General features: G+C 38.2%; 1 protein-coding gene across 1 annotated transcript; it reads left to right on the forward strand.

The window, feature by feature from the left end:
- Nucleotides 1-14,113: 14,113 nt before the first annotated feature.
- LOC129089967 (putative leucine-rich repeat-containing protein DDB_G0290503) lies at nt 14,114-19,977 on the forward strand. The gene is made up of 7 exons (XM_054597407.1): nt 14,114-14,188; nt 14,472-14,546; nt 14,778-14,879; nt 15,028-17,328; nt 17,440-17,582; nt 18,757-18,866; nt 19,188-19,977. The coding sequence occupies exons 2-7, from the start codon at nt 14,543-14,545 to the stop codon at nt 19,321-19,323; spliced, it is 2,796 nt and encodes a 931-aa protein (XP_054453382.1). The 5' UTR covers nt 14,114-14,188; nt 14,472-14,542; the 3' UTR covers nt 19,324-19,977.
- Nucleotides 19,978-22,885: the final 2,908 nt, after the last annotated feature.

A 22,885-nucleotide genomic window follows, 5' to 3' on the forward strand; every position in this document is an offset into this window, starting at 1 on the left:
TTTTTCATGTGCAAATGGAAAATGTGTTTTAAACTAAGGTTGGTAATCTTGAGAAACTAGCAAAAGGACCAAAAAAAAATACAGCCCAGTGTTGCCAACTCTTTTCCAATGAAAGTAGCAAGCAACAATAGCTCCAAAAGACGCTAAATTGGCCAACTCGGCAACATTGACAGCCCGTCCTTTCAGGCCTCCCTCCTTGGACAGACTTCTTAGAGTCCTGTGACAGCCACAGAATCAGATTTGTTTTTCTTTTTTATTGTCAGAGCATATGATTCAATGATTTATGTCAGGATGTAACGAGAATTTCAAGAATCAAGAAATGTTTTTAAAGAGATAAACCTGCAGTGATAAAAACTGCACTCGAATGATATGGCACCCTTTAGCGTCTATGTGACAGGCACCAGGCTTTCAAATGAAAAACCCATCTGTGGCAATATTAGACTCTCAGAGCAACTCCCCCCGAAGTTAGATGATGTAAAGAGCAGCAAGGTCCACGTAGGCCGGAGGTCGGGGTGGATAAATCAAACAAACATGGTACCTTCACCCAAGAGACAGATGTTCGTGCCCCGAGTGAAACCAAAAAGTCAACACTGAATTATTAATAGTTATGTAAGTATGTTACGTAAAGTACTCATACGTCACATCAAGTTACGTAGCCTACATAATAAATACTTATGTGAACGCTACAAAGTAGTTTTAATGACTATATGATGCTAGCGAGTACCAAGTGTGTTGAAAATATGTGTACATGCATGTTACATTACATTACATTACATTACAGTCATTTAGCATGTTAAGCTCAAACCATGTCCACCCAGTTCTTTAATCTGATTCAAACAAACTGCTTTTTCTCTTCTTCTAGAGCTGCTGACTTGCAAACTAAATCAGTCACATTATCAAGCCCTTCCTGCCAAGGTTGAATGTTACAAAGTGAAATTCAGGAACACTAAAACTGAACCTTGGTAGGCATTTGAGCGTACTTTGTGTGTGTGTGTGTGTGTGTGTGTGTGTGTGTGTGTGTGTGTGTGTGTGTGTGTGTGTGTGTGTGTTTGAGCCATAACTCATTCATGTGTATTCATGCAGATTGCAATCGGTCTCTCCCATTTCTGTGATCCACATTTCAGGAGCCTTAGATAGAATAATTTCAGGCTTTGCTGTTTCTATTTTCGAGCCCTCTTCAGACTGTGAAGGCCCAAAGAGAATAGGTGAAAACCTGTTTGAACCGCTGACGCAAGAGTGGAAGGAGAACACATTTGAAAGAAAACTTAGTTATAGTTATGATATTCTACCGTGAAACATCACGTAAGATACATTGATCTACGAGTAGCTGATTCGTGAACCAAACTTTAGTCTCATATTTAATTCCTCAGCATGCAGCAACACCAGTTATTTCAAGAATCACCACTGTGGAATAATTTTCTGCAGCTTTAAGTGAAATATGAGCACATGTGGTGGAAAAGACTCCCACACAGTGGAGTGAACAAAGCTCAGTTTTTATACTAAATACAGCTCTGATGGAAAATCTGTGTCGAAATAAAACCGTACAATCCACAGTGGAGCTCAGCTAGATCTCTTTAAGACAAACTGTTCTGACATCCATCGGAAATTGTTTCCCTGACATTTTTTTTTTAACTGTAGCAATGAAATGCTGAACTCTTTTTTTTTTTTTTTTTTTTGTTCAGACAGAAATAATTACTGCATGAACTGAATTAGACCTCTTCACTTCAAAAATGTAATTTTAAATAAACATCTTGTAGTAAGCAGAAACTGCCTAAATCAATTAATACCAATACAACCAAATACATCAACAAATACTATTGAAAGTATTATATATATATATATAATATACACTTTTTTTTCCTTAACCCTTCAGCAAGTTGGTCTATTTATTTTACTATTCTATTTGTCTATTTATCCGCTGCTCAGAATAGGCTGGTATTTGTGTAAACTTTCTGTTTGATAGTTTAGTTCAGCCGTGATGAAATGAGCGAGACACCAAGCTTTGATGATCCTCTGATTGTCCTAAGACCTGCTGAGCCAAATCAAAATCAGAACACTGACTTGCCCAGAGCTGCTAATAACGTTAGCATTAGCAACCTTGGTAAGCACTGGCGGAAAAATAATTTACATTGGAGATTTACTAGTTCAAGGCCCATCTGGGGCCTGGATGTTTGAGGCGCACGCCAGTTCTGAGTGGGCTGATTGCTTGATTAGCCCCCTGAAGTGCTGCTTACAGCGTTGTTTTAACCGCTCATTACTCGTTGACTGAGGTGAAGAAGAGTTCAGTTGTAATGGTAATATATAAAAACATCCAGCAGCAAAAGTGATGACGTGCAAGCTCCGTGCATGCACAAGGGCGTTTATGCTCAATGTTTGTTGCATTATTCTCCAAAACGACAGAGGGTGTAATAAAAACATATACCGTGAAGAAGCATGAAGAAGTGTAACAGACAAAACGCCTCCACAATGCAGAGGAGGGATTGTAATTATCTGTAAACTCATATCTCATATTCATGGACTACTTTATTGCCTTTGTACAAGCCCTGTAAAGAAACAAGTGAAGTATTACAAGAATTATAAAGAAACAAATGTTGAATATCCTGTAAACAATTTGATTTGGCTGCAAAATATTTACTCAAATGAAGATCTTTTTAAAACCTACTGTTTCTAAAGCATCTACAAATGAGTTGGCACTCTTTGTGTAATTCCTAGATATAAAAAAAATAAATTGTATCCATGAACTGTTTGTGGCTGTCTGAAGAGGTCTGTTCGTGCCCTACGTGTGGCCAAGATATAAAAATTCTGAGATGCACCACCAAACGGCGTGACCACTTGCTTGCCCTGTTATTATTACGTCATTTTCTTCATTACAGCGACCATAAAATAACCTCAAAGACCTACTGCAAACAACATAAACAAGTTTATTAATAATGCACTTCAGATCTTCAAATGCTCACAAACACTTCTTGGACACGAGGCCATGTCTCCTACAGTCGTTGCTCCCTAACTTCTCTGTTTAAATATGCTGAAAGAATGTTCTAGCAGAATGTGAAGCTGTGGTTACCCTTTAAAACCAAAAAAACACCCCCGATAACAGGAGCTGCTACGACTTGCAGCCTGCCCGTGCAGCACCATCTTTTCATGCACCGAGTGAAGGCAATGACATGACGTGTCGAGGGCAGATACGTCCTCTACACGCGTTCAAATAGTAGTCCATGGTGATGATTCACATCTCCCTTTTTCTCCTTCAACCTTGGAACGTGGCCTCGGTGTGTATTTGTTTTGACTACAGCGGATCAGATTCTATCTGTAAGGAGACACAACTCTTTCCACATCTGCTAACCTCAGAGAGAGTTCAAGTGTGGAGCCACTTCTCAAATAACAGTGTGCAGTTGTAGTCAACACTTAGTGATAAAATAAGAAAGACCAAAGTAGCTGTGCGTCATGAACAGCTAGGGTTCCAAAACAGCTTGCTTGATGGCTTCTCATCCACACAAAACAAAAAAAAAATGATTTTAGAATGCGGAAGGAATTGCTGCCTGAAAAACATAAAGCTCCAAAAAGCTCAAAGCTATAAAGTAGTCTATTCACTTCAGCAGGAAGAATTGATTCCAGCTTCAAATCATTCTTACAATCATAAAAATCTTCTTGAAATAATACTTTCTGTACTGGTAATTTGTGTGTGTTTATGTTTTCATCACTCTTCCCTCTGACATGTAGAGATTGCAGTATTTTTAGTGATTGACTAGACATCTGTTCACGCTATGTTGGGATCAGTAATGATTTTTTTCTCCCACATACTGTTTATTGAATCAAAACGCTAAAAGGTGTCTGATCCACCATCCAGATGGTCCAAATGAAAGTCTTTGCTGCTCCTCCTAACTTCATGTCTAACTCACTTAAGATATAATTCAGCCAGGATGGCATGGTCAAACACGGTCAGAGCCTGTGGACTCACCTGTTTTCTGATGGTGGGTAAAAAAAGTAGGTGGAATTTATCTGTCCGGTGTGTGATTACGGGTGATATATACAAGAATTTGGGCCCTGTCCAAGACCACAAGCTTAAATTTGATAAAGACAGATGCTATGTGTTAAAGGGCAAATCAAAAGTTGGTCCTTCTTAAAAGGAAGTTGTGAAATTGGGACCATGACACTGTGAAAATGTTTTATTCTTCTTTTATTGTGTTTGTCCGTGACTAATAAACAACACTCCAAATATTGTATGTCTAAGGCTCTTATTGTGAAAGGTAACAACCGAACAAAATTAAGAGGGATATTAGAGTTTTCCGTCTTCGTTCGGACTACGTTTTAGTTTTATAATTCTCATAATCTCCATTGAAGGGACATGGAGGTTTTTGAAACTTTAATCTTACTGTTTATTACAGTTCATCCATCAGATTTGTCTCTCATCCTCTTATTCTTTATACCCATCCTTCCACCATGTAGTTTTTCTAGGAATAATTAAACAAATGCAGGTTTTTTCACATTCAAAAGTAAAAAATCACTGAACATAATCTTTGGTTATGCAGAATTGTCCAAAAAACAATGTTTGGTGTGTAGGTTCTGACCATATCGCTTCTACCGTTATGTATAAGTATTGTCTATTAGGTATATAGTGCAATAGGACACAATTTACAGCGAATTAAGAGCATGAAAGTTCATTATCTCGTCATGTTTATTCTCAAAGTCTAGTGAAACCAGCTCATGGAGACTAAGGAGATGGTTGCATAACAACGGTTCTGTAGTGTACACATTCATAACCTGACCTGAATTAACCTTAGTCAGGCAAATAAACCTCATGTGCTTTAGCTGCTGTGAATGACCACATGAATCAGATAGTAACTACTCAGTTGTCAGTCAAAATGAAACTGAGATTCAAACACTTTTCCTGTTATTGTCTTAACTTTCTGCTGCTCTTTGTATTATGCTTCGTGGTCGACCCCACCCGTCCATTATGGAGGTTAAAACAAACAAGAATTACTTTTTCTCTTTTATTGAAACATTTTTTGTGAGCGCACATTGTTCATTTTGGGGAAGTCAGAAAGTCTGCCACAGCTTATAAAAACAACATAATATTAGACACCATGTCATAATGATTCAGAAAAATCATAGGTTTGTCTTTTTATAGAAATAATTAGTCAGTCAAAGACACATCTGCTCTTTTTTTTTTTTTTTTTTGCTCTCCTGCTTCTGCTTTTCTTAAAAGGCAGAATAAGAAGCGCTGTGTCCACCAATTTTGTAGATTCCTCTTGGATGTCTGCTTGCTATCTGGCACCTAGTTGCTACATTTTATTGCAAAATAAGAAATACAGGCAGAGGGCAGGATCTGTGCAGATAGAGACACCATCATACAGTTCTCGTGTGTCATAAAATGATTGAGATGAATCATTTTCCCTGCTACTCTATACATTGTTAGGAAAAGCCGTCTCATTCTGTCTTTTAAAAGATAAAAAAAAAGGTTTAAAACAACATCCAACAACTATTAATTGGGCAACCTGTAGCCATGGGAAGGCACGTAAATTACAAGACATTTCTAACGATTTTGTCAACATTTTCTGTCATTATTAATCATTTTAGGATTTCCGCATGACATTTAGCACCACATCAGGCGGCTGTTATGGTAAGGCAAGAAAACCACTTAGTTAGGTTTAAGAAAAACATCATGGTTAGGCTTAAATATGTGAAGTAAGTAAAATACATATGCAAACAGCGTAACATGACACGACACAAATGTCCTTAATATCACAATCGTCACTAACCTAACTTTCTCTAAAAAGTAGAAAACTGGTCTTAAAATTGTGGTCTCCTGGTTACAAGTCCTGTGTTTGTTTTCATCAACAAAAACTGATTGCCAGATTATGAGGGGATTTACTGCAGTGGTATTGTATTTCATTGCATTAGACTGAGCAGGTGAATCTAATACGCCGGTAACTCCGTGAAAGCCTCGCAGGTTTACCTCAGGGCCAAGACGGGGAACCGGAGCAGCACCACACGTCGCTTTAATCCCACCCAAAAAAGAAAAGGCTGAGGGTTAACTCAATTACAACCGACACATGCAGTAAAGACACAGGACACATCCCATCAGGCATCACATTCAGGAAGAAGTTTCACAATAAATCAACTTAAAAATGCATTAAAAAGATAGCAAATGGCAAAAAAAAAACCTGAAAAGATTCACATGAGACCCATAAGTATTTACCTCTACGTAGAATAAAAAGGGTTAATGTTTACACATCCCATACAGGATGGGCCCCGGCCCTCTAAACCCTCTGTACAAACAGATGAAGAGCCTTTGACAAAGCGTGAAACCAAATACAATGAGCCATTTTTCACAGCAGACACTCTTGACTTGTCGAAGCAGGAAAAGCACAGGTGGAACCAACCAGTAAGTCAGCACGAACACAGACCCTGGAAGTGGTGCACCTGAACTGAATGTAGCCTTTATTAATGCTGTAATTTAACCTGTGGGTTTCCTGCTATGACAGGTCAAAATGTCTGCTGTGGAAAAAAAAGCCTTTTTTATCATTTTTGCTGGTCAAATACGTTTCATCAGGTTTGTGAAGGGGCCAGTATATATGAAATTGCAACACTCGGGTTTTTTAACCTTGGACGGAGCCAAGCTAGCAGTTCCCCCCTACTTCCAGTCTCTATGCTAAGCTAAGGCTGATTCCCTCCTGGCTCTAGCTTCCTTACTTAACACACAAACATGAGAAGTGATACAAATCTATTTATACTCTTGGGGGGAAAAAAGAAAAAAACAATTAACTGATTTAAAAAAAAAAAATCAAAAATACTCATTTAAATGGTCTAGAATGGTCTGAGGATTTCAACTTTTAGATTAAAAAGATAGTATCTTAAGCATACTTCTTGGTGGCAAATGCAAACCTACCAATAAAAATGACTTGCTAAGAACCTGAAAAATTAAGCTCCACACACACACACACACACACACACACACACACGGACACACACACTCACCACTAACGAGCTTTAACGCGCTGCAGGCGAGAGATGGCACTTCCTATCCAGCATGGTAAAATTAGTGGACAGAGAGTTCTGGGAAAGGAACAGGGATACTATCAAAGACCAAACAATTAATGATAACACGGCGGTAGCATTATTTAAATACAATTTCCAGTCTATTAATAATATAAACTTGAATGACATTTGAAGTTTGCATTCTTCCTGTAAGCCCCTTGAAAGCCAGCTATTACTTTGTGCAAAGTAAAAGCTCAGTGCTCCAGAGGTTAGACCTGCTCTGCTGCTGTAATTCACTCCTCGCTCGCTGATTGAACTCGACAGGTACTTAGGCATCGGACACGCAGCGGAGAATACACATCTTCCTCAGCCAGTTATCCCCGACAGGATCTGCCTGCTGCAAATCAGCAGATTGAATTCTGCTCTCCGTTTTGCTGATGAAGTCCGGCAGTTTTAATTGAGTTGTTTCGTGTCTTCACACTGGCAATTTAATCCTGGTGTCGGTGTCAAAGGCTGGAAGGGTGGGGAAAAGGCTGATTTTTTAACTCACAGGTTTGGAAACAGGGAAACTCTGCTGAGCTTTAATTACAAGTGATTATCATTCATAGGCTGCTGAATCCCTGGAGGCCGGAGTTATTGAATTTGTGTTTCAAAGGGGTTGTGGATTTTAGATTGACTGCACAATTTTATAGTAAAAAATTATTACTTATCATTGAAAAAATACTTCTGTCCAAGCAAGAGGAAACAAAAGCAGTTGCAGACCGGTGAAGATTGTCTTCAACTACTGTGTGGCTTACTGATGCCAAGATAGCTGAATTTGAGGAATACAGTATAGTAGCATAGTATAGGAGATGAGTTTTGCGAATATCGTTTAATTTTGATGGACACACTGGTCTGCCCCTTTGTGTATGTGCATTGTCAACGTTATCAACTATTCGATAAGCTAAGTATATAAAAATAGGTGCCTTTTTGAATTATGTTTTACATTTGTACTAGTCATTTATGTTAAAATGTCATTTTAGTAGCACAAAAATGTTGTTTGTGCTACTTACCATGGTCTTAAGATCATAAAGGAATATGATATAACTAAATGTAAATGTTTTATTCCAAAGCCTGAGAACCTAAAGGTATAGTGTGTAGGATTTAGCATCTAGCACTGTAGTTGCAGGTTGCAACCAACTGAATACTTCTCCTCTCACTCCTTTCCATAATAACACTACTTTAGGAGAAACGGGAGTCAGACGACGACCAGTTGTACCACTGTTTTGCACTCTGCAGCTCACATGACCACAGAGAACTACAGTGGCCTTTAGGTTACGTAAAAACACTCTCTCTAGAGCCAGAGTTTAGTTTGTCCTTTCTGGGCTACTGTAGAAACATGGCCGTGCCACATGGTCGACTCTGAAGAAGAGGAACTGCTCTGTTTGTAGATATGTCTCATTCTAAACTAATGAGACACAACGATTCTTAGTGATTTTACTCTAATGAAAACAGGCTTCTGAATATTATATTTAAATTCTGCTAATAGATCCCTCAAAATGCAACACACAAAGACATGGTCAAAGTTGAAGTTTGGAGTAAATTTAGTTATTATATATCAAGCGTTTAACAGTCAAAAACTCAGCTAATCTTCATCAGGACTGTGTGAGTGTGGTTTGATTAGATTTGATTGACATTCTGATTCAAATTTTGCTAAATCCTGATTAACGCACAGAAGTGAGAAACAGAAACATTGCAGATTACCCGCAGAAATCTGTTTGGAGAAATGTTTAAAAGCTTTAAAGAAAAGTATTTTAAGTTAAAATCCAACTAATTATGTCTTGAGAGTGAAATTACACAAAGGATGTTTGAATTAACTTTTTCACACGAACAACAAAATCAAATCTTGTGAACCCAAGATTGAACACAATTACTCTTTTCGAATGCAATCCTGCCTCATGCTCTCGACATCATAAATCCACTGTGAAATCACCTTTTATTCAATTTTATAAAACACATTCAAAACACGAAGCATACAGATTCGCTCTGGACAGATTGTTCTTTTTTAAATTGGCATTTCTTTTTTTATATTTGTATAAAAGATGGCAGCTTCACATCTGCTTTAAATGTAATATGGGGCTTGAGAAGAAGTTTACTTTGGTGTTTCTTTTTTCTGATCACTGGTGGTAAACCGACCTGTATTTGTATTTTGAGTGACAGTCTGATGACCATTTACAATGTAAAGATAATACTTTAAAATCGTACTTTCCACGGTTACACCACTAATTACACCCCAGAAAAGAAAACATACCCATAATTGATCTTGTCACGAAAAAGCAGCACTGAGGCTTTAATAATGCAGCAGGGTTGCACATGAATTATGGTGCCGATAATTTGATACAGAGTGATCCCTCTCTGCTGGTGTAACTCTACAATATGGATTCCTTTCGGCTCTCCGGCTCCCAAATTGGATGTTTGGAGCCCGCAGGCTGTTGGTGTTCTTATAATTGTGGCCGGTCCAAACAGCAGGGAACTGATCCAGCTGTGATCTGACCACCAACACCTCTGCATAACCCCACCACCACTACCCCTTCCTTTATCTCTATTTCCCTATAGGAACTCTGGTCTTCCATCCGTATCTGTCTCCATGGGTTGCTGCATTCAAACTGCAGCTAAAAATGTCACATTTCTGATGTTTTTCCCTTCACATGTGACGCTGACATGATGTTCTCTAATAAGTGTGAAAAGTGAAAGGCTGCACTGACTTTCTTCTTTGAAATATGATGAACAAAAACCGCAGAATGACGAGCTGAGACAAGACTCAACGTATTTTTGTGCTCCTGTGAACAGAGTTGTGATGCTACCTGAGACAGTTGTCATCAGTTTTGACACAAAGATGTTACCAGCTTGTCTGAATCAGCATCAGCATAGAGCAGTTTTTCCCAAACTTTTTCTTTTCTGGGGACCAACTTTTTAAAAATGAAAAACTATGGCATCGTCTATAAATCGTGAGAAGAGCAAATTTGTGCGTTCATGACCTTTTTTACTGCCATTTCCACATTAACTTATATGATCTTGAATAGGTAAACCAGTCACTTTGAAGAGATATTCGCTTTATGCATGTGTCATTGTAAAAATTCACATATAAATTAGGCCAAGTTAATGCATTTCAGCAGCATTAACAAGCCTATTTCAATTTTCTCTTATGAGTTAAACAAACAGAATGTAAGCTTCCCTTTCATATTAAATTCAATGTTATAACTGGGCTACAATTATCAGAACAATACGAACATCAAGGCTCTCTCATGTGGCTCAAAAGTGTACCGTGGATAAAAATATTAAATAAAAGACATGAAGAAATTCTGCATATTTATTCGGCGACCTGAATAAAATCCCTTGACTTGAGGACAAAAAATAGAGATATAGTGACTGGTATCTGTTTGCGGAGACTATTCAAATAATTGAAACTCAATTTGTTCAGCATTTCGGGTATTTGCATTCTACAGTACTTATTCATAGAACAAACATACAATAGACATACAAAATACAAAGTGTGAATTAATTTGCTTCTTTATTTTAGCAAAGATTATCATGAACTACGTCTATTACAGGCAATAATGGCGTAAAAACAATAAAACGTATTTCCTCAAAATGCAGAAGTCACATTTGGAAAATTGTTTTCTGCTGTCACTCATTCTTGAATCAGATGTGTGGCAGTTTTGACAGAAAGCCAAGATGGAATTTAAATTGAATGCTGTTTTTTCCTGAAAAACCTCTTTCTTTGGCTTTATACTGTGTTATTTGTACACTTGTTTGATTCTTTGACACACAAAAAAAAAACTATTTAAAATCCCATTTTCTTTTTCCTGTAAAACATTTTGTAGTTTGCCTGCTTGCTTTTTAATGGTATCTTTTTCAAATCTTTAATCTGGTTTATATTAAATTGTGGTCTCTTACAAACTCATTTTCGCATCAATGGCACATACAGAACTCAATCATCACTATCATAATCAGAAGTTAATAAATAGTCTATGAATGCAATCTTTTTAGTACTCACCCTTGCTCTCTCTCTCTCTCTTTCCCTCACTTTGGAGACGTCTAATTGGCCACAGTGTCAGGTTTGCTCGCCCTCCTCCACGACGCCTGCCTGGTGGGCATACATCAGCTCAGGATTAACGGCAGACGGAGGTCAGCACATAATCACCCCTGATGAATATGGAGGAGGGCCTTTGGGTTTACATGGGATGACTGCCAAAAATGATAACGACCCCTTCTCCAGAACCTCCTCGGGGATCCATACGCTCTCATCTCAAGGTTGTAACTAAAACAGTGGCGGTGCCTTTATGGGGGAGAGCGGCGGCGGAGCCTCTCTGCCTCTTAAGTCCTGAGCTAATGTGATATAGACAAAAAACGCCCCGGGTATGTTCTGAAATGTGATCTGTGTAACATCATCTGCAAGTCAAAGCTTAAACAGTTTGTGATGCAGTAAAGACTTTATGTTTTTGTTACAACAAATGTTTTTTTCTGAGTAAAGCAAGGATCCAGACATTTTTGCAGCAACACAGGATTGTGCAGATTTAACATTTGATTTCTATGATACATTTCATTAGGCTTAGCCCCATTTGTGATTGTTTTACCCCCATTTGCCACAAAGAGCAGCAATGACACTGTAAATTTGGTCAAAAGACACAAAGGTTAGATTAAGGCTTTATCAGGCGAAGGTATAGTGGCAGGACAGTTTCGCCAGCCACACCACAAAAGCTCAATTTTCCAATTATTCCATCCATACTAAAACAATATACAACAGTCTTAAAAAGGAGGAATTTGCCGGGAAAAGTGTTTGATAATTAAAGGTGAAAGATCCATGATTGGGAGCATTTTGATTGCCTCCAAATGGCTCTCAACATGGCGACGAAGAGCCGGCGGCTAACAGCTAACGGTGCTAAGAGCGCTAACAGACATTACATTACATTACATTACAGTCATTTAGCCAAAGCGACTTACAGGAAGTAAGAAGAAAGCTCCTTAAGAAGCTTAATATGTTACTAATGTTGCAAAAAAATACATATACTGTGAAAAGAACCTTTAAGAATCAAATAAAAACTAAATAATGAAGAAAAAAAAAGTAATTTCTTGGGATTAATATGATCTTAGTTTTGTCCATATCAAAAGAAGCAACACACATCACTGTGTTGTAATTGTGTACAGATCCGTCTTGTCGATAAGTCCTCTCCCCGTTTTCTGAAGAGGGAAGTGGCTCTTTCAGAACAGCTCATGAGTTACTGAGGCTAATTAATATGGGCAGTGCAGGGTGTGACAGGCTGAAGGATGGCGTCGCTCAGCCGCAGTCATTTCCCCTTATCTCCATCAGACACTCAGCAACTTCACCCTCCTTATTCACAGCCTCTCTTTAGCTCGGATGGAAGAAGGCTGCATGAGAATGGTCACGGGGGTCACAAACTGCTGCTGCAAAAAAGGAAAAACAATGATCATATGATTAGGAGCTATTTTCCACCACTAGCGTGTATTGGACGCTCTACCATTATATTTCCGATAATTGACTATTCATTATTCAGGCAGGAGTCCTGGAGTTGATTCGAATTATATATATTCAGACCAGCCACTAAAAATCGAGTGTTTTCTCTCAGCATCATGGTCTCTGAGCTCAGTTACAGACAAAGCTTCTTCAATCTGTCAAGAGAAAGCGACAGATCAAGAGAGCAAGGTGACTGATATTTACTCCTTAAAAGATTAAACATATAATACGTTAATAATATTAAAATTGGGTCATTCCCTCTAGAGCCATCAACAGATCAAAGTTTTCTCATATATAACTGGATAGATTGCTGTTAATGTTAATTGTAGTAATTGTAGTAAATTTTCATTTTATTTTAAATTGTATGTATATATATTTTTATATATATTTAGTTCAAGCCCACCTATTTAGCATTTATACGCAGCAATAAACAGGTTAATAATGCTTATAACTCGGTGTTGTGCAGTTGTAAGCAAATATAAAGGACATTTTTGATTGTTTATTGATTTGTTATATTGATATGTCAACATCTTTAACTCTTCTTTTGACACATCCCTCGTTTGTATAGAAACAGTTAATACCACACTAAGTTGTTTTTGTGTGTAATTATATAAAGCCATTTAATGCGGTGTTAACTATTTGTCATGTCAGTTATGTTTACTTGACAAAATGGATTTAAAGTTGCTGATAATAGTTTTAACAAACACTAAAACTACATTATAAAGTGTTTATGTGTGTTTTAAACACTTATATCCTGCTTAAATGTTAAAATAAAGTGTTTCCAAGTCAGCCATTCTTTGACTTTATTCTAAACAAAACTACATATTTAGATATTATTTTAATCAGAACTTGGATATAAACAATTAACTATGATTGTGTCTTCAATCCAGCAGATAAATGTGAGTTAACCATCAAAATCAGACTGCTGGGGTTCACCTCCAATCTGGCACCGCGGCTTAAATCTTGTACCACTGCCGGGCTAAATCATTTGTCTGCAAGCGTAGATCAACGATAATCCATTTCACGCCGATCAGCAGCAACATGGCATGTGAACGGCATCAGTAACAGATAACACTCTTACAAACGAAGCCCCTGTTTAGAGAATTAATCTTTTACACAATCAGACGGAGCAAAAACTCATCTTAATTACGTTGCTAAAACAACAGATTTTTCCACGTGCATGTAATTCTGTACACATAATCTAAGTAGCTTTATTATTCTTCCAACTTGTAACAATGCCGAGAGTTCATTTCAAATCAAGCACAACAAAGCTGAGTTTGTATTTTTCTATTTTGCAATATGACCCACCTTGTATCTCAGTCATGTGAAAGACCTCATTTGGAAGTTACTTCCGTGTGAAAAAGAGAAGAGAAACCACAGAAGATGTGAGAGAATGACTCCTAAAGTGATAACTCAACTTGGTTGGCGAATTCCACTTTGTTCATTCGAATCATTTTGGCCAAAAATGACCTGGAATCTTCTCTGAGAATGTGGACAGTACAGGTCAAGGTTTGCTCTGACCAATCAGAGTTAACCATTTTGCTGACATGTGCAAAAGGAGCATCCTGTTTTCTGCACCATATATATAACGCTGCATTAACCCTCATTTTTGCTGTATTTGTTAGAAACCAGCGGCAGCATGATATAAATGCAGTCATATTGATACTGACTTCTTCTGACCTTCCCAGAACCAAGGTAAGTCTATACAACTCTAATGCACTTTAAATCCATTTTTTATAAGTATTATAATCTTAAATGCTAGTGCAGATTATTATTCCGTCAAATTTCTGTCAAATTGAATTACCTTTTTAAAATTTAAATACTTGGTTTACTTTTAACCATCTTCATTTTTTAGCACACTCCAAAGGCAAACCACAAAAAGGATTATGGTTTTGGCTCGATCCTTGCAGATGATTTAAAGTCTTCTTTATGTTAGCACATATTATGTTAACATAATGAATAAATGTGTCCTCAACAGGGAAAACTGACCATTATCAGAATGGATTCAATGGAAATTGACGACAACCTTTATATGAAGAGAACCTCACAATGGGTACAGTATCAACCTGAAAACATACGGATAGACAGAATGTTAAGAATGTTAGTTACAACTAATAATAAAACGTGTGTTAAAAATGTGCTACTAAATTGTTGATCAATTTGAAAATTTTAAGAATAATTATTTTCATATGAATGCCATTTGTGTTCTTAAAAGCTTGTATATTTAGGTTTCTGTGAATTTATGAGAAATTATATTTAACTGTTTTTTTACATTTTGTTTTAGCGGATTTTCATAGAAAAAAGCAGCCCTCTAGATGTGTGACCGTGTGTCTTGGGTTGCTGTGTGCTGTCCTGTTGGCTGGTAACATAGGACAGTTTATCTACTGTAAGTGATCTATTTGTTGTCACTGAAAGTAGGAATAATGTATTACGCAACCGCCAACATGGCATTTAATGTTTGAGAAACCAGGTGACACAAATCACAATCTTTTTCAATTCCAAAGAACTGGCCAATTATCTTTTGCATTTCACAGATGAGATAATCAGCCATCTCGTGTCAGCAGACCCGACTCAGGCCACCTACCAGGTTCAAGGAGACCGACTGCAGAGCGGTTATGATGCATCAACTGCAGAGAGAAAACAGTTAGAGGTCAAACTGAGTAACCTGACTGAAGAAAAAGACCAGCTGCAGCAGAGTTACAAAGCTTTGACTACTGAGAGAGATGAGTTCAAGACCAGTTCCAACAATCTGAGAAATGAGAAGGACCAGCTACAAGCCAGTTACAACACCTTAAAACAGGAGAGCGATCAGATACAGACGAGCTATAACACAATACAGAGGAGTCTTGAAGAGCTAAAGGCAAATCACAATAATCGGACTGCGAGAGAAGACCAGCTGCAAAGAGAAAAAGATGAGTTACAGGTTGTGTCTGTTACGCTGAGAGCAAACAGAGATCAGTTACAGAGCAATTTATCTTCACTGCAGAGGAACAAGGACCAGTTGCAAGCAAGTTACAACACATTAAAACAAGAGAACGATCAGTTACAGACGAGCTATAACACCATGCAGAGGAGTCTTGAGGGGCTACAGGCAGATCACAATAATCTGACTGCGAGAGAAGACCAGCTACAGACCAACTACGGAAACCAGCAAAGAGAAAAAGATCAGTTACAGACCGATTTATCTTCACTGCAGAGGAACAAGAACCAGTTGCAAGCGAGTTACAACACCTTAAAACAAGAGCGCGATCAGTTACAGACGAGCTATAACACCATGCAGAGGAACCTTGTGGGGCTACAGGCGGATCAGAAAACTCTGAAAGCAACAAAAGACCAGCTACAGACCAACTACGGAAACCTGCAGAGAGAAAAAGATGAGTTGCAGACTTTGTCTAATAGGCTGAGAGCAAGCAGAGATCAGTTACAGACGAGCTATAACACCATGCAGAGGAACCTTGAGGGGCTACAGGCAAATCACAATAATCTGACTGCGAGAGAAGACCAGCTACAGACCAACTGCCAAAACCTGCAAAGAGAAAAAAACGAGTTACAGACTTTGTCTGTTACGCTCAGAGCAAGCAGAGATCAGTTACAGACCGATATCTCTTCACTGCAGAGGAACAAGAACCAGTTGCAAGCGAGTTACAACACCTTAAAACAAGAGCGCGATCAGTTACAGACGAGCTATAACACCATGCAGAGGAACCTTGTGGGGCTACAGGCAGATCAGAAAACTCTGAAAGCAACTAAAGACCAGCTACAGACCAACTACGGAAACCTGCAGAGAGAAAAAGATGAGTTACAGGTTTTGTCTGTTACGTTGAGAGCAAGCAGAGATCAGTTACAGACGGATATCTCTTCAATGCAGAAGAACAAGGACCAGTTGCAAGCGAGTTATAACACCTTAAAACAAGAGCACAATCAGTTACAGACGAGATATAACACTATGCAGAGGAACCTTGAGGGGCTACAGGCAAATCACAATAATCTGACTGCGAGAGAAGACCAGCTACAGACAAACTGCCAAAACCTGCAAAGAGAAAAAAATGAGTTACAGACTTTGTCTGTTATGCTCAGAGCAAGCAGAGATCAGTTACAGACCGATATCTCTTCACTGCAGAGGAACAAGAACCAGTTGCAAGTGAGTTACAACACCTTAAAACAAGAGCGCGATCAGTTACAGACGAGCTATAACACCATGCAGAGGAACCTTGTGGGGCTACAGGCGGATCAGAAAACTCTGAAAGCAACTAAAGACCAGCTACAGACCAACTACGGAAACCTGCAGAGAGAAAAAGATGAGTTGCAGACTTTGTCTAATAGGCTGAGAGCAAGCAGCGATTTGTTACAGAGCAATTACGCTTCACTGCAGAGGAACAAGAACCAGTTGCAAGCGAGTTACAACACCTTAACACAAGAGCGCGATCAGTTAAAGACGAGCCAAAACGCCATGCAGAGGAACCTTGTGGGGCTACAGGCTGATCAGAAAACTCTGAAAGCAACAAAAGACCAGCTACAGACCAACTACGGAAACCTGCAGAGAGAAAAAAATGCGTTACAGGTTTTGTCTGTTACGTTGAGAGCAAGCAGAGATCAGTTACAGAGCAATTACTCTTCACTGCAGAGGAACAACAACCAGTTGCAAAGAAGCTTCAACACAATGAGTTTAAGTAAGAATTACTATCAGATCAGGTACAATTCAATGACGAAAGACAAAGATCGATTGCAAACCAGTTATAATTCTATGCAGAGGGAAAAAGAGGAGTTACAGAACAAGTACGACAGTTTGGTCACAGTTAAAGACGAGTTAGAGAAGAAGCTCAACAAAGCGAGAGGTGAGATGTTTCTCATGAAAGTTTAATTGATTTATTATTTCATTATAGCATTCATTTTTATTTTTAGCTCCTTTGTGATATTTTCTTCCTCTCCATGTTTCCAATTTTCAGGCTTACCCTGTCAGAGAGGCTGGAGTAAGTTCGAAACCAGCTGTTACTTTGTTTCAACTCAGAAGAAGACCTGGAGTTCCAGCAGAGATGACTGCAGAGCAAAGGGAGCAGATCTGGTCGCCATAGACCGCAGAGACGAACAGGTGAGACGGGAAAAAAGAGCGAGAGAATTAACTAGCAGAGATCAATAACGTGTGTTGTCTCCGAGAATGAAGGAAGCAGAGAAAGCTAAACAGCAAACCTGAAAAGCAGAAGTACAAAGTTGTGTTTGAACTCTCTGGGTTTAATGGGAGCGACGATAGACGGCCGTAGAAAGGTTTCACTGTGATATGCAGCAGCAGAGAAACCAGAAAAAGTCAAACGCTGTTGGTGGGAAGGGAGCTGGATGGGTCAAACTAAAAACGGTGGTTCACACAGGAGACCGCTACTGGGGCAGCGTTCGAAACAAAAAGTCAACATTGATACATTTGTCACTTTAAGTACTTCGATTATATCATCTCTGTAGTTATTTTAACCCAAACCACAACCTTTTTCTAAACCGCACTCAGTAGTTTTGTCGGATAAACTTAACTAAGTAGTTTACGATCTTTTCCTAAACCAAACTGTGTAGATTTGTTGCTTAAATATAAAGTTGTTTCTTGTGAAGAGGGACGTTTATTATTACCATTGCTATGCTCATCTGTAACTAATCCTGCTCTGATACAAATGCCACCTTTCTGTAAAGGTCTGTTTCTTTCATTATTTAATGTATTGAGTATATGTTTGTCTATATGCATGTGTTTGTAGGTGTAGAAATATTGATTTATTAATGAATCACAATAATTATTGCTATTATTCTTATCATGTGCCTAGTTTTTTGAGGTTTTATGTCAGGGACAGTTTTATTTTGTTGAGAATGTTTAAAATAAAATTAGAAGTTTGAAGAAAAAAAAGAAACTAGCTTAAATTTACAAGTTCCTGGACTTTTGTTGTAAAACGCACATAAAAAAGGGGGAATAACTTTGTAAGATATCATACGAACCGTTTAGAATATGATGCATGCACATGCACAGGGACAGAAAACAAACCAGAAGGACTGAGTGAAGGCTTGTTAACTGACATGTTGTTTTTTGCCATAGTTGCAGGAAGTGAGAAAAGTAATAATGTGGTGCATAGTTTTGCAAAGAGTAGAAACTGGAGCGGAACAAACTTACTGAGTTACCTGATTATATGCAGGTGTTGTAACGAATAACATAAAAGTAGAAAACAATGCAAAATTACTGAAAGAACGAATCATCATTTAATCATCCTTGTCTTCTCTCTGTGCTTCACTAACAGGTGTTTGTCAACCGGTTACTGAAGACAGGCCAAAAAGCCTGGATCGGTCTGACTGACAGTGTTGTAGAGGGGAAATGGACGTGGGCGGATGGGACTCCAGTCACCACAACGTAAGCTTTGATGGCAGAGTGTGTGGACTGAAATATCTCATAGGATCATGACATTAGACGACACAACAATTGGATATTTTTTCTTAATTCATCATCTTTTCCTTTATTATAGTAGGAGCTCTGCATTGCTTTTATATTCCATTAATTTCTATGTTTATATCCTTTTATTGTTAGAGTAAAGTTATACCAAGAATCAGTGGTAATTTCAGCAAAGAAACTACATTCTACTTCTTATTCTCAAATGAGATTAAAATCAAATCAAAAATCTGGCTACAGTCCTGCTGTAGAAAGCATTCATGTCTCTGTTGTCTTGTACTTCAGGTTCTGGCAGGTCGACCAGCCCAACAGCTTCTTAGGAGAACAGGACTGTGGAGAATTTGTGGCAGAAATATTGGGAGTGGGAGAGTGGAACGATCTTGGCTGTGTTGCTGCACGGAACTTCATCTGCGAGAAATAAGATCACAATGATTCACGCAGTTCATGATGCTGTGTGGCTTTGGACTGTGGTTTTATATACATATACACATCTTTAATGAAATAATTCTACTGTCAATCGTATTCATCATAATCATGAACACTGGAGTTTATTTTGAGTTACTTACTCAATCCTTCAGTGGGAAATACTCACTAGAATACCTATTGTGTTTTAATCAAAAAGTCAAAATAGTCCCCAGCAAATACACAATTTACTCCATTTACTTCAGACAGTTCTGCCTAAAGACAGAAACATCAAGTAGATTTTGATGTATAACATTGTTAGGATTTTCATAAATGTAATATTTAGTTTGTGATTATTGTTTGATCTTTGGGACTATGAATTTCTTGATTGCACAACAACAGATTTTGCTACCAATGTCTAAATAGTCTACAGTAGTTTTTCTTTGGCCGTTGGCATAGCCTTAGTAATGTTTGCATATTGACACCAGTTTGATTACTTCATATGTATGAAAATGAATTTATATGACAAATAATGTATGTTACAAATCACATACATAGAACCTTTTAATGTATCATTCATTAATTACTTTTCTTTGTAATGAGAACAAGAAAATGCACACAATAAAAATGTAATCTTTGTATTTTCTGAAAATAAATCACTGTTTGTGTTTAAGGCGTTTGTTTCTTTGCAAAATGAATTACTTATTGAGAGAAAATAAATTAAATGAACATCATGCTGTATTGAATAAGACTTGAAACTAGAGATTGAGACCATAAACTCGTGTTTACAAATTTACATGTTTAAATTTGTTGTGTTTCAATGTGTCATGTCAATGGTTTTATGTTTAAACATGCAATAAATCAAGCTGATGATCATATCATATCATATCATATCATGTTTAAGGGAATAAATCAAGAGTCATTTTCTCATAGACTTCTATACAACCAGAGGAGTCGCCCCCTGATGGCCATTAGAAAGAATGCAAGCTTAAGACAACTTGACTTGACTGACTAACACCTCACGTGACTAGTGAGTGACAAATGAGTCATGTGACTAATGACACTAACCACTCCCGTAACAGTCAACATTCATTATTGCTTTCACACACAAACAGCGGTCTCCTGGGTGAAAGTCCTGTGCTTGTTTGACACATCCATCTCCTCTTGGACTATCTCACTCTTTATACCCCATCAGTTGCTCTGGGTGTGTAATGAGGACATATGTGTTTTTGAATTGGCTTATTTAAAAGTCCTAAGGGTCACATACACATGGTGGAGGGTGCCTCTGTGCGTCGGCACTGACCCAGCTGCCATATTTGACCCATTTGGAGTGAGAATGGGTTGGTTGTGCATCCAGCCTCCTGTTAAAATGATGTCTTCTTTCTTGTTCCATCCCTTTACTGTTCCACAAACAAAGTACTTCACTTTGCTAGTGTTGCCATGTACTGTTAAGTATAACCTCATTTATTTATATCACATGAAAAACCCTTTTAACTGTTTTAAACCTTTTTTTTCTGCTCTGTGAGTCTAACCAGACCAACATGTCTGGTCGAGGCTCCTTGATCTTTTATTTTTAGTCAGTCCCGTGGGGGGGGGGACCCCATCTCACCACCCGACCACAGACGGTTTGGATCGGACTCATCTCTGTGGGGAATGAAAAGGCTAAGACCAATTAAGGGTTGAGACGCCCCCATCGAGAGCAGCCGCACTCAATGCAACCGCCACCACACCCAAAAGGAGCGGCATGCCGGAGCATGGTGTCTCTGCCCGCTAAACACATCTGCTCCGTAAACTGCTCACATGTGAGGGATTCTAAAACGTGCCGCGTCTTCTTCTGACGCCGCGTTACGTCACACGTGGTCTGCTGTGGCTGCAGAGAGCGTTGTCGGCTCCATGTGTGTGTCATTGCATTATTGTCATCTGTCGCAGAAGGGCGACAAGCGGACGTGGACGCAGTAGGAGCAACACCTGTATGATGTGATGCAATCCAAGGCAACACCTCTGCAGTGACGGCTATCCATCACACTTTGTTGGTTTTTAGTTTGTGTCGCTCTTCAACAGAGAGGCACTGATTTAACTCCTTGAGTTAAAGCTGAGGTCGTTTTGTGAGGGGGATGTAATCATTTTTCCAACCTCTACCCCCAGTCATATTTCAGACATTACAATTTTTTTATAAAATTAATTTTGCCACATTCATAATTTATTCTACCCAGTTTTAAATTTCCAATCACCTTTCACTTTTCTGATATATATTTTTAATCAGGGTGAATATCAGGATATAAAGTTTTTAATGGGACACTTGATGTATGATGTATGTGTGATATTACTTATTTCAGTATAATTTAATATTAAAAGTGACCACCAAAAAATACTTAAATCCATAAATATGGGGAATAAAGGGGGTTTGAAAAAGAAAACAAATTGAAAAAGAAAAAAACACACTCACAAAAGACAGTTTCCCTTCCTTGGCTTTCCGAAAGTTTGAAAATGGAACTTCAATTCCGTCATCAGTTGTGAAAAGTCTAAAGACGGAGACATGGTTGCTCTTGAACATTAAGCATGAACGTTCAATCTTGAACTTTTGTAACACATTGTTAAATCATGTATCGTACACATGGTTTGCAGGAGAATGGCACCTGTTTCCTCTTAAGGACATATACCGGCTTTTTCGATTCCAATGTTTTTTCTCACTTGTCGGTGAGCAGCTTCACATAATGCATATGTTGCTATAGGTTATATATTTACTACTTTACAGACTTCATTAGATAAACCGACAGAATGTGTTGTGAAGAACACAACTTGATATGCTTCGAACTGATCTTCTTGTGTATAAAATGTACTTCATTACAGAGCACTGATTCATATGAAAGGTTATGAAACGTCAAACATGGAAATCTCATAAAGCATACTTCACAAAAAAAACAATCAACACACACACACACACACACACACACACACACACACACACACACACACACACACATCACAGTACGTACATCATCATTCAGAAAAGGCACAAACAGCACCAATCTCCAGATCTCTGAGGTGCAATGTGTGCATGTTTTTTTAAGACTCAGTCATGCAGATCCAGAATGCTACATCAATATTTTCAAGCTCTTAAACGTCCACAAATAAATGGAGAACCACTTTTTCTCACAAACATATTCAGACCTTCATGTCAATAAGAAGAATTTCTGAATCGCTGACAAACATACTGTGGAATACTGGAGAAATCAAAATCATTACTAATTAGATTTTCTCTCAAACCTTGTTTTCCAGGCTTTTGAAACAAATGTATCAGGCTTATACATATCAGTCCCGTTTTTAACATTATGTCACTGTTTATCTAATATAGTTTTTCCGCGATCGCCGCGATAAATCATTTCAACAAACAGATATTCTCGTAAATATCTCCATGATGCAAAACACCAAATCTACTCATTACAGTCATCAACCTGCAGCGTTACATAGATCTTAAACCTGTGATTCATGTCCACTTAATTATGTGGTGTATATGATATTGCATTTTCTGTTTGATCCTAAACAGAAAAAGACATGTTCATAAAGCTTTGATTCCAATA

This window comes from Anoplopoma fimbria, chromosome 4 (assembly GCF_027596085.1).
Source record: "Anoplopoma fimbria isolate UVic2021 breed Golden Eagle Sablefish chromosome 4, Afim_UVic_2022, whole genome shotgun sequence".
NCBI classification, from domain to species: Eukaryota; Metazoa; Chordata; class Actinopteri; order Perciformes; family Anoplopomatidae; genus Anoplopoma; species Anoplopoma fimbria.